This window comes from Mus caroli, unplaced genomic scaffold (genome assembly GCF_978045245.1).
Source record: "Mus caroli unplaced genomic scaffold, Mus_caroli_1 scaffold_11, whole genome shotgun sequence".
In the NCBI taxonomy this organism is placed as follows: Eukaryota; Metazoa; Chordata; class Mammalia; order Rodentia; family Muridae; genus Mus; species Mus caroli.
The window spans coordinates 51,469,337-51,487,202 of NW_028227266.1; the positions used below are offsets into that span (position 1 = coordinate 51,469,337).

Here is a 17,866-nt window from a genome sequence, read left to right on the forward strand (position 1 = left end):
AACCACACATCCTGTTAGAGCAAAGTTGGGGTTTTACTCCAAGGAATAATTTTCATTATATGAGATCTTTACCAGTTCCGAACCCAATCTTTCTGGAAACTTTGACTACAGTGTATACAAAACTCATTTTGCTTAGAAGCTGCACAGAGGAACATGAAACTCTCAAAAGGAAGGAATTTATTTTAAAACATGATAAAATGAAATACCACATTTAGGATATTAGGATCTTTAAGTTTTTTAGATTTGAGAAAAATCAACTAGATTATAAGTGAAAGAACAGTGTTCATTTGCCTTCCTATTACAAGGTAATTAAGAAAATTGCCAGACTCACAGCCTGGAATGTAATGTCCTGGACCGCCTGCTGATTCCACTGCAGCAGCCACCCGCCTCTTTTCCTGGACTCTGAGCTCACTGTTGTCTTCCTAGGAACTAGCCCCATGCCTGGCACACACAATACTCAGGTATTTCATAAAATGGACATACGATTGTATAGTCGGCATAGACTTCCACAGTTCTTTATTTAAAACAAACTGATAATTCAGGAAACAGCATAACTGAAAAACATTTAGTAGCACCAAACAAATCTACATAACATACATAATTTTACTAAGGTGCAACTAAAATATTTGATATGGCACATTTTCTATTTCATACTGACCTTCTACTTAAAAAAAAAAGACAGTTTTTATAAACCTTAAGGTGCTCTAAGTTCCTTTTTGCGTTTATTCCTTTTATCACATCTAGAGTTGAGATGGATTTCTAGGGGCACACCCTTTTTTCTCTGTTTTAATTGAACGCTATGATGACCTTAGCCTTAGGACCTGACTGGGGACCATTTGAGAGGTACAGCAGCATAGGGCTGGAAGAGGAGTGCTGCCTCCTTTACTGCAGACAGACAGACACGCTGCCTCCTCCTTTTCTAGCAGCTTCTGTGAGGAACATGTGCAACGTCTTCTGTCCTCAGGCAAGTAACTTATCTCCAGATAGTCTGTGACACAGTCAGGAATATTACAAACTTTTGTTGTAAGAATCAGAGGTGCTGCTGATAGACATGTCAGGTACTCAGCATAAAGAAAATACCTGATTTTTAGTAACCTATAAATCTAGCTATCACTCATGGGCTCCTGGTAACAGCCCATCTTACTCAAGCCTGTTGGAAAGATTTTCTAACTTAGTCCTTTTCACCTTTCAAGTAGCAGCTTCTGGGTTTATCTGAAAATTTTTGATATAGATTTATCAAAGCCACCGAAGAAGTCTGAATATATTCTGTTAACGGAATGCTATTCAAGGGTGAAGAGTAGATCAACTATTCCAACCTCTTCAGTGGATTAACTACAAAAACAAATTACAAATTCATTTAGCTAGACATCATTAGCTAATTATCTTCCTCCATCCATGAAGACATCAACACTTGCTTACAGACATTCTAGGTTCATTACATCCACCTGATTTACTGCAGTCAAGCAGATACCAAATATCCATTTAACAATACTTACAAAATACACAAGAAAGCTGAAATGCAGAATAGTTTCATAGCAGTTTACAGAAACCAAAAGAGTAGTTTGGCTTTGTATATACATATAATATATGTGTTAACAACACAAATTACACAAACACACACACACACACACACACACACACACACACGCACGCGCACACACAGACACACACGCACGCGCACACGCACGCGCACACGTGGTATCAGGCTTGCAAACAGCAAGGGAGAAGCATTAAACGCACCCCTTTACCCTGCCACCACGGTGAGACACAGGTTTAGCTTTCATTTTAAGGGGTATCAATACAACACTATGCCCATTAGCATACAGATTAGAGAGAACAGGTCTACTGCGGCCCGAAAGACTCTGCTGCCCTTGGGAATCTACACCTACTCCTGAGATCTAAAGCTCTGGAGCCAAGAAATGTCAGTAAAATCCCTGAGGATGAAACAGAAGCAAACTATCTAGAAGAACCCCTCTTAACCCAAGCCACTCTGGATTCCCACACACTGTGTGCTTGTGTGTACAAGTGAGCACACCTTTCAAAATGACAAAATGACCAATTAGCCCCCCAGACAAGAATCAACAATACAACCGGCCACCCAGCACTTGCCTTAACAAGACTATCAGAGAGATCCCAATGTGGTGTTTAAGATGGGTAGTGACAGACCAGGACTTGGAACGTTAATAAAGCGGAATATGGTGGTGCACACCTTTAACACCGACCTTCCTTCCGCACCTTGGGAGGCCCCAGGAGGTGGATCTGTTAGTTCCAGGGCACATAGCTGAAACTATGCAATCTACTTTTCCCTTTGTAAAAAAGTTGTTTACTTTATTGTTGTGAGTGTGTGTATGTGTGCTGAGAGTTGCTTTCAGTTTTAGACATTTCCAGGTTGGGAAGCATTCATGCAGACAGCGAGCTAAGACTAGCTATGTGCCTAATATAATGTGCAAGTCTAAAATGTGCCCAATATGTCAGAAAGTTTTCAACATGAAAATGTGTCATGTTTTGGACTTTAGAATTAAGGAGGTGCAACCTATACTGCTTGCTTTCAACATGCTCCATTTTTTTTTTCTCTTGAATCTGCAATTCTGGTCTGAATATGGGGCCTCCTACAGGTTAGGCACATGTTCTCCCACTGAGCCACACTCCAGCCCTACATTCATTCTAATGAGGGATTCCCATGATATAGTGATAGTTATAATTTTAAAGAGTCCCTTTTGAAAAGTATTATTGAGTACTTCATTACTTAATGTGTGTGACATGCTCACACACACAGATTCTGGAAAACATGCTTTAATTAAAGGTTGTTTTAGAGCAGAAGTTACGAACTTGTCTTCATGTACACCAGCATAAAGCTCACTCTGCTGCCCCCAGTATTTGCAGTTCAGTGTGTATGCGGCAATCTCACTGCAGTAGCACAAGCATGACCTAACAGTCAGCACGTATCCTACGAGTGGATCTTGACTGACCATTACCTCTAACAGAAGAGAGCAGAAATACTAATATTTGGGTGGTAATCAGTCAAGTAGAAAATTGGATCAAAAGCAGTTATTCACTTAAGTAATTCCCGTCCAAATATGGTGGGTGAGATGTCATTTCTGAAGTTCGAGTTTAAGGGTGAGGGTCACACCCAAGCTTTCCATCCTGGGAAGAGTCGGCTGAGATTTTTGGGATCCATGGCCTGCTGGATAAGCAAGTTCACCTGTCCACCCACACTGAGCACAGTGCCTTCCTCCACGCCTTTCAGTTTCTCTTGCAACCTCATCAAGACACGCTCAGCTACTTTGTTGAAACTCTGGTCAGTATCACTGATGACAAAAGAACACAAAGGTTACAATGAGGTGCCACCATTGAGGGCCTGGGAACAAGAAAATCTAAGTAACAACAGGTCCTTCCTGAAATATCCCACCCACCTAAGACTTTGTTTGCATTCTTGATCATCTGCATTGGGGGTGGAATGGAGGTCGGACTCATCTTCTGGCCTCTGCTGTAGATACAGAGCTTTTAAAGGATTCATAGTCCAATCAAAGAGCGGATCATACAAAAGGACCTAAATAGGAAAAACAAAACAGCATGCCTTTTAATTATGTAGTTAAAAACAAAGTAACCACATCATGAAGTAATACTAGTCACAACCAACAGTGAACAGGAAACTGTCTGAAGGAAAAACAACTGGCTGTCAGAAATTTGAACTGATTTACTGAAGGCAACACAGAATTCTGTGTGGCTGGTAGGTGGGGTGGGGGTGGGGATGGTTCTAAAGTGATACAGGCATCATAGGTGGAGACAGAAATAATTTCTCAGTTGCAGTCCCCTCACTCAGACCACTGCAGCAGACTGTTTATTGAGTCATCTAAAGGACACAGCTCGGCTCTTGTTATCACGGACTTAATAGTGCCAGTGAGATATGAATGGCTCTTAACCGTGCTTGCACAGGAAGAGCCATCTACAAAACACAGGGTCCTGCTGCATCCCTAGGAATCTGGTGTGAACACAGTTAACACCTACTCTTTAGAAACAGTGCAGATGACACTTGTGCGCAGCCAGTCAAGCCTGCACTCTACTTCCTGCATGTATTTCCCTGTGCAGGAAACAGCTGAGTTCTTATCTCACACACCCTTACCAGGTTGCAGATGACTGCCAGCACCACACAATTCTCACTGGGGAAGAATTAATGTTGCAAGCATTGAAGACTTTCTTCCCTCTCTGTCCTGGGTCAAGCTGAAACGACGAACTGGATTTAAACCTGTAGAACACTCTGCAGGCCACAGCTCCATTCAGGTGAGTTGTCCCAAAGCAACTAGGCACGGCAGGAGCCTCAGCAGCAAATCTCCCTCTTCAGTTACGCTTGCCACTAACAAGACTGACACTCTGATTTCTATCTAAACTAGCTCTGAGATTTGTAGGGAAAATGATACTTATTACTGATTTTTCTTCACGGAAACCAATCTCAAACTAATCTCAAACTATCCAAGAGGCATACAGACATATCTATATGTGTACGCACATAATCGCGTGCGCGCGTGCGTGCGTGCGTGCGTGTGTGTGTGTGTGTGTGTGTGTGTGTGTGTGTGTGTGTGTGTGTGTATGTGTGAGTGTCTGGAAACCAGAGGTTAATGCCAGGTACTTTCTTCAACCACCTTTCTTCTTTATTTTTTGAGACAGTGTCTATCATTGAATGGAAACTCACTGATTTGGCTAGACTTGCTGGCCAAGAGTCCCAGAGGCTGTCCCAGCTCCGCAGTACTGGGACTGTAAGCATGCACCACTAGGCCAGGTTTTGACATGGTTTCTGGGGATCCAAACTCAGGCCCTCATGCTGGTGGGACAAGCACTTTGCCAGCTGAGTCATCTTCAGGCCCACATGGGATGTCTAAGATGCCAAAGTGCTCATTAATTTCATAAAGATTGGAGATTGCTTAACAATGTATGATATTCTAAGAAACATGAGGGGACTAGAGCCGTTTCCAACCCCAGGCTCTGTGCTGTATGAAGGTGCTCACTGTGCCCCTTCTGCTGCTGCCCGAGACCCACTCTACATGAAATACAGCAATGCTCTTCAGATGAGTGACTCTCTATGAGCAGGCCGATGGCAAAGGAATGCAGATGCCCTGTGCACGCTTTACCTCTACGATGGTCAGCAGGGTTTCCTGAGAACTACGCATAACTTCCATCGTTTTTTCACAGCACCTGCGAGGGGAAACATTACAGTTATGGATTCTGTAGACGCTGGTATTTCAGCCCTTCTTTGCCTATATGCACTTAGGAATACATACTTAGAGGATTCTTGCTAGCAGTTCCCCATATTATATTCCAAAGAGCAGGACAGCTAAGACAACATTTAAGAGATGCTCCAGAAATTGATACAAATATATGCAGATGCACATGTGTGTGTGTGTGTGTGTGTGTGTGTGTGTCTCCTAAGCTCAGCACTTACAAGGAAGACAGGACTCCTATGAACTACTTATTGTCTTGATTACTGAGGCGGGTATTAATTTACTTTGCCGAGCTGAGATTGTGGACCTTTGCTGGGAGAACTACAAGAATGACAAAATCTTTGGCTGGGAGTTATACCCAGACAAACATGATATAAAAACATGTTTTTTTCAGACAAGATGACCACCACCGTTTTAGTACCCCCAACCATGAGCATCAATAAAACAGCAAAAACCAGAGTGAGTCAGCTAAGACTGAGTAACAGTATAAAAGTGGGCCTCTTCCAGAGGAGGTCAGGTATGGTGGCCCATACCCAGGGTCTTGTCCTTACTACTATAAAACACTGTGCATCATCTCTTTAAATCTACCAGCTGAATAGTTCTGATAGCAAACACTGCATGCTTTCCCTCCCTTACCTCCTGAAGACACCTTCCACACCGGTGATGCCCATCCCGTCCACAATATCTCTGCTGAGTCTAAAAGGAACTGTTTCTGGAGTGGGAAGGATCTTCCCCTGTTCAAAGGCCACTCCTAAAATAAAAGAGACGTGAGGCAAGCGAGTCTGACGGGCTGACACGCTGTCTCTGTAAGTCCATGCTAACTCTGGAAAGGCAGCCAACCATCTGGTACTCATGCTCTATTAGTCCTGGATGATTGAAAAAATACATAATCCTGTTGTTGCTTTCCCTGCGTATCTCAGCTTCATCATCTATGAGAGCCACACCAAACGCAAAAGTAACAGCTTCTTGGTGAAGGGAGGCACATTAAAGGATGATTTTAAAACTGGATAACTGGTGTGGTTAAAATGTAGAAGACTTATGTATCAAACGTTTTAAAACATTTTTAATAATAATAAAAAAAAGCTCTGAGATACAGACTCATATACTGATTTTGAGGTAATTACAGATTCACATGTAATTCTAAGAAATAATGCACAAAGATCACCCTACATACTTTCTACCCATTTCCCCCACTGCAGTGGAAAACCATTGTACAGTAGCACAGTCAGAATATGGACATTGGTACAACCAAGACAGTAACAGTATGTGTGTGTGTGTGTGTGTCTCAGTTCATAGCCCAGACTGATCTAAAACTCCCTATATAACCTAAGCTGTCTTTGAACTCTCAGCAATCCTCCTGCCTCAGTCTTTTAAGTGCTGGGATTACAGTCATGAGCTACAAAGCCCACACTGGTTTACTTTTTCAGTCCTAGCATTGCCAACGCGTTAGTGTGAGATCAGAGTCTGCCCCAGCCCAGTGGCTTCAGCTGCCTCTACCACTGATGAGCTGGGCTGGCTATGACGTCCAATCTCTCTCTTGTGTATTGAGCTGCTGCTGCTATCCGGAAAGCTCTCTAATGTTTTGAAATAATGTGTAAAACTCATTGTTTTGTAATTGTCTGTGAGATCTGCTGTATTCCTTTGTTAGATGCTTTGGATGTCTGGAATCCTCCCACTCTGTGCCACTGACTTCAATGGCATGGACTTACTACAAAAATGGCCTCAAATCCAAGCTCCTTGTCACAACGCTAGTCCCAACCATCATTTCATGTCCACACTATCATTTTCTCTCTTAACTTCCTGGTCCAAATCGCTCAGAAAATTACCTAAAATTCAAACACCATTGTCTGCTGGTTAAATATTTTTCACTTCCCACCATCCAACAGATTAAGTCAAAACCCTGTAGCCCATCTCTTCAGTCTACTACCGAGCTCTGCCTCAAGCTACTTAATCACTGGCAAAGCTCCCTCTAGCAGGTTACTAACCACCCCCTCCTCATTTTTAGATCTCCACCTTCTCAATCACCCTTCCTTCTTGTCTTGACGACTTGACTCAACTGCCATTCAATCTTACAGTGACATTTACTCATTGTCACAGGTGGATGTAGCCACTCCCTCACCACGGGTGCTGACGCTTAAAGAAAAATCTTGTATTTTCCTGCCGATGTGTCTGACTTCCTCATATTTATAACACGCTGACAGCCGAACAGTCTGATGACAAAATATTAATGAAAGATCCGCATCTTTCATTACTCACCCAGATCTATGTGCACAAGCTCTGCCGACTGCTCGTTTATCAAGATATTCTGTACGTGCCTGTCGCCAAGTCCAAGGATGTAACCGACTAGAGAAAAAACCCAAAACCAACCATGTGAAATCTCTAATACACAGCCAACTACAATCTCAACTAGTATCACTGACTCTATGCAATGTTTAGGTAGTTTAGACTTTAAAGAACCTTAAAGGAAACTATACACAGTGAATAGCGTGTAGAGTTTAAGTCAAATCTAACCAGGTACTTTAAGGCACATTACATTTTACAAATAGATGTGGTGCTAAAAATATTTTCTCTTTATTAAAAAAAAAGCATAGATTTTCTCTGAAGCTAGTGTGGTTAAGGCTGGAGACCCTAATTTACCTGGGTCAGTGTAGTACACTCAAGATTTTTATTAAGTGTCCTTACAAACCGAGAGATGCAGGGATTGGTAACTTCATTCAACAGTGAGACTTTCCTCTGCCTGATAAACTATGCTGACTGGAAACTGATCGCTACTTTATTTCACCAGGTGCCTGTGCAGGCATAACTGCATTTCTATTTTTTAAGACAGTGAATGGCATGCCTTGAAGTATCTTTAACCTGGTAAGAGAAAGCATGTAGTGTTACAGAAAAACCATGGGGTAGGGAGTAAAAATGCCACCATGTCTGATTGGCCCTATTGTTAACTAAGCCTGCTTTCTCGTCTATAAAACCAAGCCCCTTTAATCCAAATAGAGATTTTCATGGCAGAAGAGGCTCCCACAAGCACTAAGGACTCGCCTAAGCCTGCCCTGCTGTCCTACGTACAGCACAGCAGTGGCAGAAGGAACTGCCTTAGCTATGAATTAACAGGAGACAGTTTCCACATTTCTGTCAGTTCTCATGTTCTAGCATCTTGTTAATGGCTTTATACTAACTTTATTCCAATCTCACACAAAGTTAAAAAGGCAAAACATATGGTGTATATCAAGTATCTAAACACACATCACAATTTCTGTTCTGAGATTCTAGTGAGCAGAACGAATCAGTGGTTTTGTACAGAAGACTAAGAAGTCAAATGGCAATACCAAAGGTTTAATTTTCCAAAGAAAATCTCAAAAAATGTATAGTGAGGGGAGAGAAAATAAATCACATTCACTATACTAAAAACTAAGCCCAAGCTGGTTCTAACTGGTTCTATGTCTCTGCCTCAGAGTAGAGTTCTCTTCTGAAACAATGGTTGCAAGCTAACAATTAGCATGAGCAAACATATGGTCTCCTTGTGAGGACAGTTTGAGTAACAACTACCATTGCCACTACCATCTCCTTGTGAGACAGAAGCAGTAATGTGATCAATATGTATTTTCTACAGGATTACCGATAGAAGATGTGGCCACACTACGCGTATATGCCAATCGTTTCTCAAACCAAACAGCTGGGTCCAAGAATTTTTCCATGCAGAAGTAACGGAAAACTGGTTCAAAGTTTTGGCAAATAGTCATGAAAGTATCATATTTCTCTTCAAAAGACTTCTTCTGCACTTCCTTTAAACAGAACATTTATAACATTTTTTTCAGTAGTATGCTGACATCATTCAGCTAGCATCCACAATGCTTTTACATGTACATGAAACAGCTAATAGATTATAGGGGCAATAAAAGGTGAAAAAGACACTCTACTCACAAGAAATTAGCAATCTGGTCAGGAAAACCGTTAATCCAAGTGATAATCGACTTAGGACCCTCTCTGTTGGAACGCTTTTTAACTAAATTCTAATTTTAAGGTTCTTGTCATTTAGAGGAATGGCATGGGAAATGCCAGAAGCGCTCCCAATAATCTCCCAGTAATCTCAGGGCAAGCGTAAGCACTGTGACGGGATGGAGGCTTCAGACTCCTGTCCTCTGCCAGAAGCGCTCCCAATAATCTCCCAGTGATCTCAGGGCAAGCGTAAGCACTGTGACGGGATGGAGGCATCAGACTTCTGTCCTCTAGAGCCTCTCCATGGAATACGTTCCTGAAGCCGAGTTTATCAACTTTAGAGGGCTGGTGTCCATCCATCTGAGGACGGTGTGCTGACCTGGCCCAGACCCCTCCGTTAGCCTGAGTGATGAAGTCCCACCTCATTTCCCACTCAGCATCCAAATCCAAACACAGCAGCTAGCCTCATGGTCCAGAAACCTGGGAAGAACACACCTTCCGGACACTGTTCTTGTTTACTTAATAGAACTTCATCCAGGTATAGATCGTGTACGGAGTATACTCCCCAGCCTGCTTCCTCTCTCTTTTCTCACTTGTTACCCTCCCCCGCTTTGAATCCTTTGTATCCTTAAAAAATTACAGTTCTGCTCTCTTTCATTTTATATATACATATTGTTTTTAAAATCTAGGAACTACAAATTTGAAAAATTACACATATGCCTGTTTAATTAACTTAGTATTATTATTTCCAGCTGCATCCATTTTTCTGCAAACAATGTAACTTCATTCTTTTTAAACCTTTAAAAAACTTCCATTTTCCTTATTGATTCCTACTGCCTGACACTTAGACTGGTTCTAGACTTTAGATACCATGACCACCTGGGAAACCTTCAGGTACAGGAACAGTACAGCTGGGTGATATGAAAGATGTGTTTTTAGGTTTTCAAGAAACCTCCACATTAATGTCCATGGTGGCTGGACTGGTTTACATCAGCAGCAGCAGGATATAAGGGCATCTATGGTTCATTACTCACTTTAGGTTTAGTCTTAGTTTACTAAGTGTATGGATGTTCTGCCTGCATGCATATGTGTGCAGCATTTGGGACCCTGTCGGAGCCCCTGGAATGGGGTTGAGGATGGTTGTGAGCCACCATGCATGCACTGAGAATTGAACCCAGGTCCTCTGCAAGAGTATCAAGTACTCTCAACCTTGAAGCCATCTCTCCAGCCCAGTTATTACAATTTTATTTACTGTGTGTGTGTGATGGTGCTGGGGATGCACGTAGCACAGTGCACATGTGTCAGTCAGAGCAGAGCCTGTGGGGTTGGTGCTTGACTTCCACCACCTGGCTCCTGGGATTTGAACTCAGGTAGTCAGGCTTAGCAGCGGGAACCTTTTTACCCGCTGAGCCATCTCTTCAGGCTCCTTCCTTATCAATCTGACTTGGGTAGGAGAGCAACTCAATGTCTAGTGAAGTAGAACACTTAATCACACGTTGGTTCAGACTTTGCCTTTCTAACTGTTCATTTTTTAGCCTATTTATTGATTTGGTCATGTGTTTTCTTATTTGTTTTATAAGTTCTTTGCTTATTCTAGCTATTAAACTTCTGTTGGATACTGAGTTGGCAAAGACTTTCCCCCATTCTGGAAGCCGCCTTTACATTTCATTACCTCATTCCTTTGCTGTAAAGATGCCTTTTAACTTCACATGATCCTGTTTGTCGACTGCTGGCTTCATTTCTGAGTGACTCAAGTTCTATTCAGAAGGACCTTGTATTTTCCTCACATCTTTCTCTAAGAGTATATTATCACGTCTAATCAATCAAATTCTATCAGTCTTGCCTCTTTAACGTATTTCTTATTTACCCACAATTCTTCATTTATAACATTACTTAGTCTTAATTCAAATAATACCCCTAATCTGTTTTCTCAAAAGCACAACATACATTACTATCAGAATTATCTTCCTAAAATGTAAATCTGAAGCCAGGCATGATGATCCATGCTCTTAATCCTAGCACTCAAGAGTCAGAGGCAGGTGGATTTCTGAGTTCCAAGCCAGCCTGGTCTACATCCTGAGCTCCAGGACAGCCAGCACTAGAGAGACTCTGCCTCAATGCTCCCCTCCCCCTAAAAAGTAAATCTGACATCCCGATTCTTCACAGGGGTCTCTTTTCACCTACAGGATACATGCTTGTAAACATTTTACAGCAAACCTATGCTTTTTGGGTCGATTATAACTCAAGCCTCAGCTATCCCTCCTTAAAGCCCAAGCTTTTGTGGACACATGCCTCCTCTCTTCATACTGTTTAAAAACAGTCCTGTTTCATTCACACATGCACTCATTTTGTCAAGTTTACATCTTGTTTTTACTTATTATCTTCAACAATCATCTCATGAGGTTATGTATCTTATATTTTATAACATCAGGTGGCAATGTGAAAGACTGAAGAACCTTCCGACTCACCATCATTTTCTTTTGGCACTGATTGGCGCTGAAATCATTTGGCCTGTATCTTCTATGTGCACCTTCTTCGCTGTTAACAAGATATTCACCAATAGGAACGGTTCCTGTGCACCACTCGAGAACACCGCTTCGCTGAGAAAGGGGAACCACCTGAGATGAAGTCAAATATATCTGATTACAGAAAGACATTAAAGAACTGTCGGTGACCATTTATCATCAGCCAGTACAAAGTATGTGAGGGAAACACTCATACACATAAAATAAATCTTATCTTAAACAACAATAACAACAAAACAGCTTTTACCGACTTTTAACTTTTGTTTTTAGCATTGATTGAGAATGTCTTGGGTTAGGGATGTAACTCAGTTGGTAGCATATACACTGGGTTTTTAGAAATGTATACCAGAAAATGTTTTAAGGCTTATTCTGTATTACTGACTTCCTCCAGTCCCATCCACACCCCACCTCAGTGTGGGATATTGAACTCTGGGCCTTATACCTGATAGGCAAGCATTCAATACTTATTTTAAAAATTTTTTATTGAAATTTTACTATCACACATTATTTTCAAATAAGCAGATATTTTTCAATGCTATCCCATTTAAGACAAATCAAAGTTTGTGTTTACATGTTCTATTTTCCTAATTTTTTAATCCACTCCTGTACTTGTCAACACCACTCCTAGGCAGTTTATTCATGTTACATAGGGATGGCCTGTACCTACACATACTGTATCAAATGGTGTTGTAAATGTGGCCCTGTATTTTCAATTTTATTGCTGTGCCAGCAGTGCCAAGTGCTGGCAGGATATTTGGTATTGTCATTTCTATGGTGCATTACCTGATTTCTGTAAGTAAATGTTTGTTACTTCCTCATCTGCACCAAAGAGGATTCCCTAAGACTGTCATGATAAAAAGCAAGCTGCCATGGAGGAGGCCATGGAAGGTGACACTGCCTTCAATCTGGCCAAAAGGACACTACCCTATGGACATGGTGTAGTCCTGATGCTCCACTCAGCGGGAGGAAGCTGTGGGACCTCTCCCACTGTGCTAGCAGCTTTTGATAGGAGAAAGAAATGTGACTTTTGTTAAATAAAGAGCTGGTGGCTGGAGACGGGGCAGAAGAAAGCAGAACGTCTTGGCAGAAAGACAGAATCATGGACAAAAATGAAGCAGGGATGTAAGGAGAGAGATGAGAGAAAGAGAGAGCTCGCCACATGGCTGGAGAGGATGGCAGTCAGGTTAAGTTAAAAGCTAGCTGAGAGACTGCCCCAGCAAAAAGGCCAACAGCCTTCAACTGTACAGATATCTCAGCGTCTTTATTTCTAAACCTCAAGTGGGGTCCCAACACTCCATAATACATATTACCTTTTCCCTCTTCTTATATAGGGACCACGGTAATTTTCTTTGTCCTGGTCCAACTTTAGAATCTTTGCTGCTGCAGTGAACATGATACACACTCTTTAATTGTTGTGAAGGGAACACTTTTCCAATGCACTTTAAAATATTTTACTAGTGTTTAGCTTCTAGTAAAATATTTGAGTTTCTAGAGAAAATACTTGCAGAGTCTACCCTTCTGAAAATAAAGAAACAGCCACTGAGACTGTTCTAAAAAGAGCTGGTTCTCAACTAGATGTGAATTAAATGCTTTTCAGTTTGTTCCTATCTTCCTGGGGAAAGATAAGCAGCAAGAAGCCCTGAGACAGCAGTGACAGAGGATTGGAGATGGGGAAGAGAATGTGGGAACAAAGCCGGAAAAGGACAAACCTTCACCTCTTAGGAAAAAAGATCAGCTAATGATAGAATAACAGGACCCGAGAATTTCTCAAGTGAACTGTGGAGAAAATGGAGACGGGTCTAACTCCATTGACTGTCCTACAGTAAAATCTACCAAATGAAGGTTGCAGTGTCCTCTCACTTAGCAATCCAATTTCTGAAAATCTTTCCAATAGATTGCCCAGAATGTGAACGAAGCATGCATGTTCACTTCATCTGTTCAGTGCAGAGCATCACTGTGTGCAGTAACACGAGCCCAGAAACAACCAAAATGAACCATGCACAGAGAAACAGCAGCATAATCCCTACAGCACATTACTTACCACAATAAAGGGAGACCATTGCTGTTGACTGTAGAAAATGTCTAATGGCAGCCAACATTAAATAATACTAAAATGAAAATTAAAGTTGTGTTGTCCAACCTGAGAGTGGCAATCCATAGCCTCTAAAGCAAAACCAGTGTCAGTCTATTTCTGTACAGCTTGTGAGCAAAAGATGACGTCAGAGATTTAAAAAAGTCGTAAGTAAAAATTAAAGAATATACAAAAGACCTAAGTGGTCCTCAAAGTCTAAAATATTTACTAGTTGTTCTTTTACAGAAAACATTTGCTCATCCTTGGTCCAAACAGTGCACCTTCCTTGGGGAAGCTGCAGAACACAAGCTACCTTGTATGTGCAGATAGTCAGTTTCCTCTTTCTAGTCTCGGTGTTTCTCTGCAGTAGTGTATTGCACATCTGGAAAACCTGCTGCATGACAGCATCTTGCCTCAGGTCATCGCGGCCCTTCAGAACAACCAGACATGAACAGGCAGAGTTTACTTTATTATAAGCACAGAGTCATCGAAGAAAAGGCAGAACAAGTCAATCTGAGTTTCTATGCTCGTCTTCAGAATGTCTTGAGTAATTAATACCTACTGTCATTTTTCACTTAGGGAAAAAAAAAAAAAAAAAAAAAAAAACCTATGAAACTGGGAAGCAGATTGATACAAAAGACCAAATTTCTCTTAGCTGCTTCTCTAATAACTAAACTAACTCCTTCACCTGAAGGCACAATACAAAATACCCGAATAAAGTAATCTTTCATTTCTCTTCTATTTTCAGCAAGACCCCAAAAGCACCTAAGCAAGCAATGCAAAGCAAGGAGTGCTGCTACTTCTCAGGAGCAAGTGGCACTGTGTCAGGCCCGGGATATTGAGTACAGGCCTTAAATTGTTCTAATCCCCACCATAAGCCTTTTTTACAAGTAAGCTTGTGCATTCTTTCTCTTGAATCAACTGTGCAAGAGCCTGCTAAGCCCAGTACTGCTGACTTACAGTCTCAGCTTCTCCAGAGGCTCAGGTAAGAGGGTCTTAAATTCAAGCCCCGCCCAGGGAGCTTAGCAAGACCTTGTGTCAAATAAAACCTAAAGGAGAGCTGGGAGGTAACTCAGAAGCAGAGAACCGGTGAGCATGAGCGAGGCCCTGGTTCTCATCCATAATAGCAGGACACAAAAACAAAAATTACAGTCTTTCAGAGAAGACACACAATTTTAAAAAGCGGTTTGATTCTATCACACTGTATTTCTACTTCAAAAATGTTTTCTCCCTGTCATTATTCAGGATAAAGCTAGATCCAGACAACCAAATGAGGCAAGAATTAAATATCCTGCTGTTGATGTTGAAGGCATTGACCCTCTGAAGACTATACCAGAAACAGGAAGTCTTACCTTCACAAGCTGTCTCCTTTCCTTGCCATCAGAACCCACACAATCTATTATTTTGGGTAAATTTAAGCCTCCGGCTAAGCGAAATTCTGTTTTAAATGATTTTATAGTCACCAAATTTTCATACTCTCCTGTGGGATCAACCTAATAAATGATGATAAACAATTATTATAGGTCAGACAAACAAAACAGGAGAATAACTAATGATAAACAGTAAACAACCATAAATGATAACACTGCTAATTTCTAATTTGTTTAATTAAAGTTAGAATTAGTGACACTGATAGATTTTTATTACATTTGCTTATTTACTTGGTGTGTATGCGTGTGTATTTGGGTGACCACACATATGTGTGTCAACATGCTAATACCCAGGCGGAGCTCTGGTTTAAATGCTTAGCAGCAAGTGCCTTTACTTGCCGCCCAGATTTTTAAAATTACATATAACATAGTTTACTTTCTTAAACATCTTTTCACAAATCTTCAGCATTTTAAGTCAATTAAATAGTACTCCTGAAAAACTACTGAAAACTAGAACTTAGTTGTTATTTACGTATGTTAAAACAATCTAAGGAATTATTTAATTCACAAGAGTATCAGGTAAAATTTTAAAAGAGGATATATTCAGCTAAACCACATAGCCTATATCTGCTAACCTGCATGACGCAATAATGGGTCAAACTCAGTTACAAGAACACTAATCTTAATGTACACACTGGAAGGAGAGAGAGCTGTAGCATGGACCTAACACATCAGCTTCTAAAATGGTAACCTTTAGTGGTACACACATCCTGCCCACATGGTTCTTCTAGGAATAAAAGATCACTATGAATAGGTGTTTAGTACGTATACACAGTAACTTAGAGGTACCATAACACCTACTGTTTTACTAAATAATATAGTTACATCACGGCCAATACATCCCAGTGCATACTGAATGACTAAAAACCAAAACGGCGACAACAAAAATGATGGAGTGGTGTTGCCCACCCGCAAACCAGAGGTAGAGTGTTCCATCACCATGGGCATGAAACACACCCACACACTGAGAAAGAATAATACAGAGAAAAACAGTGAATGGGACACAGGTCTGTAGACCCAGGTACTCAAAAGACAGAGATAGGAGGATGGTCAAGTTCTAGTCTTGCTTCAATTACAGAGCAGGTTCGTCTTGCTTCAATTACAGAGCAGGTTCATCTTGCTTCAATTACAGAGCAGGTTCATAGTTAACAAAGTGAGACCCTGCCTTAAACATTAAAAGTATAAAAAGGCTTCCCCAGTGCAGAATAGGTTCAGTCCCTAGAGCTAAAATAACAATAAGCGATAACATTAGGAAAGAAAAGAAGATAGGAAGGAGGAGAGAGAGAGAGAGAGAGAGAGAGAGAGAGAGAGAGAGAGAGAGAGAGAGAGAGAGAGAGAGAGGAAGGAAGGGAGAAAAAAGGAAAGAAACGAAAGAAAAAAATCTAATGGACAACCTGTAGGTAGAAAGATATGAAACTACAATAATTAGCCACTTGGACTGAAAAAAAAATCTACAAATAATTTAATCTGCTAATGTGTAATTTAGTCTTATTAAAAATCAAGAGTTAATAGTAAATTACCTTAATTTCCATAGTGGGAACAACAACATCTTCTAAATTTTTCAGTTTAGTGATTGGTTGGTTGGCTGGAATATTGATGCCTTCTAGGTTAAAAATAAATAGATTTTAGTGACAGCTGTAAACGGAGGACCATCACTGCAGGTCAAGCTGGACGGCGGCAGTGATACTTTCACACATACTTCTCTGAGCCCTCCACTGAGAGGCATCCATGTTTGCCAATATGATGTAGGCATCGCAGAGCGCCTCCATGTCCTTCACCATCTTACATCGCTTACTTCTGATGGAGTGGATGATTCTGGTTGCAGCCTCTGTTCGATCCTACCATCAACAACAAAGAACAAGAACCACTAAGCATTTAGGTTCCTTGGAGCTATACAAAGAGACTCCATGCACAGATCTAGACAGTGAAAAGACTATAATTCCTCAGAAAAAAACACCCACTCAGGGAATGAAATACACATAAAAAATTCAAGGTTAATGACTCGGGTGCTTCTCAAAAATCTGTTTTTCTGGGCCTAGAGAGATGGTTCAGTGGTTAAGAGCCCTTGCTGCTCTTTGAGAGGACCATGGTTTGGTTCTCAGAACCTACATGGCAACCCCAGGTCCAGGGGCATCCAAAACCCTCTCCTGGCTTCTGTAGGTGCCAGATGTACATATGGTGCAGAGCAACCATTCATGAATGTTACAAATAAATCATTTTAAAGATCTGCTTTTTCTTTGCCCATTGCTGCCAGAAAACAAAATCAAACTGGTATTTTAAAATACCAGTTTAGAAATTGTTACCCAATTCTGGGTGGCATCATCATAATAAAGGATATAGAATACTACCAGCAACATACATTGTTAAAGTCTCTGAGAATTAAGAAAGGAATGTTCTGGGGAAGAATGACCATCACAACACAAAAGGGTGCTTGCATTTACCCAATACCTCATCAAGGTGAGCGTTTTCTTTAGATGTGCTTTTGCTTATTCGACTCCTTCTTGTTGTCTCTGCTTTGCTCAAAAATTCATCTTTGTTCGCATTTGCTAAGGCCAGTATAATGAACAAAGTATGATGGGGGTGATCCAGTGAGATCCTAGAGATTAGCTATCAGAAAAGTAGTAACTATTAGTTTCGTGCAAATAGGAAAAAACCTTAAATATACATTTTAAATTTTACTTTACATCAAGT

At 41.0% G+C, this 17,866-nt stretch overlaps 1 protein-coding gene across 1 annotated transcript in view; it reads right to left on the reverse strand.

The window, feature by feature from the left end:
- Nucleotides 1-309: 309 nt before the first annotated feature.
- Atm (ATM serine/threonine kinase) overlaps nt 310-17,866 on the reverse strand; it is a 112,416-nt gene continuing 94,859 nt past the window's right edge. Inside the window, exons 52-63 of the mRNA XM_021171910.3 lie at nt 17,624-17,782; nt 16,875-17,013; nt 16,696-16,778; nt 15,098-15,238; nt 14,059-14,175; nt 11,618-11,767; nt 8,830-8,995; nt 7,473-7,559; nt 5,853-5,967; nt 5,127-5,190; nt 3,414-3,550; nt 310-3,308 (exon numbers count right to left, since the gene is read on the reverse strand). Coding sequence (XP_021027569.1) covers nt 3,125-3,308; nt 3,414-3,550; nt 5,127-5,190; nt 5,853-5,967; nt 7,473-7,559; nt 8,830-8,995; nt 11,618-11,767; nt 14,059-14,175; nt 15,098-15,238; nt 16,696-16,778; nt 16,875-17,013; nt 17,624-17,782 — 1,542 coding nt within the window. The 3' untranslated portion in view covers nt 310-3,124. The remainder of the gene's footprint in view (nt 3,309-3,413; nt 3,551-5,126; nt 5,191-5,852; nt 5,968-7,472; nt 7,560-8,829; nt 8,996-11,617; nt 11,768-14,058; nt 14,176-15,097; nt 15,239-16,695; nt 16,779-16,874; nt 17,014-17,623; nt 17,783-17,866) is intronic.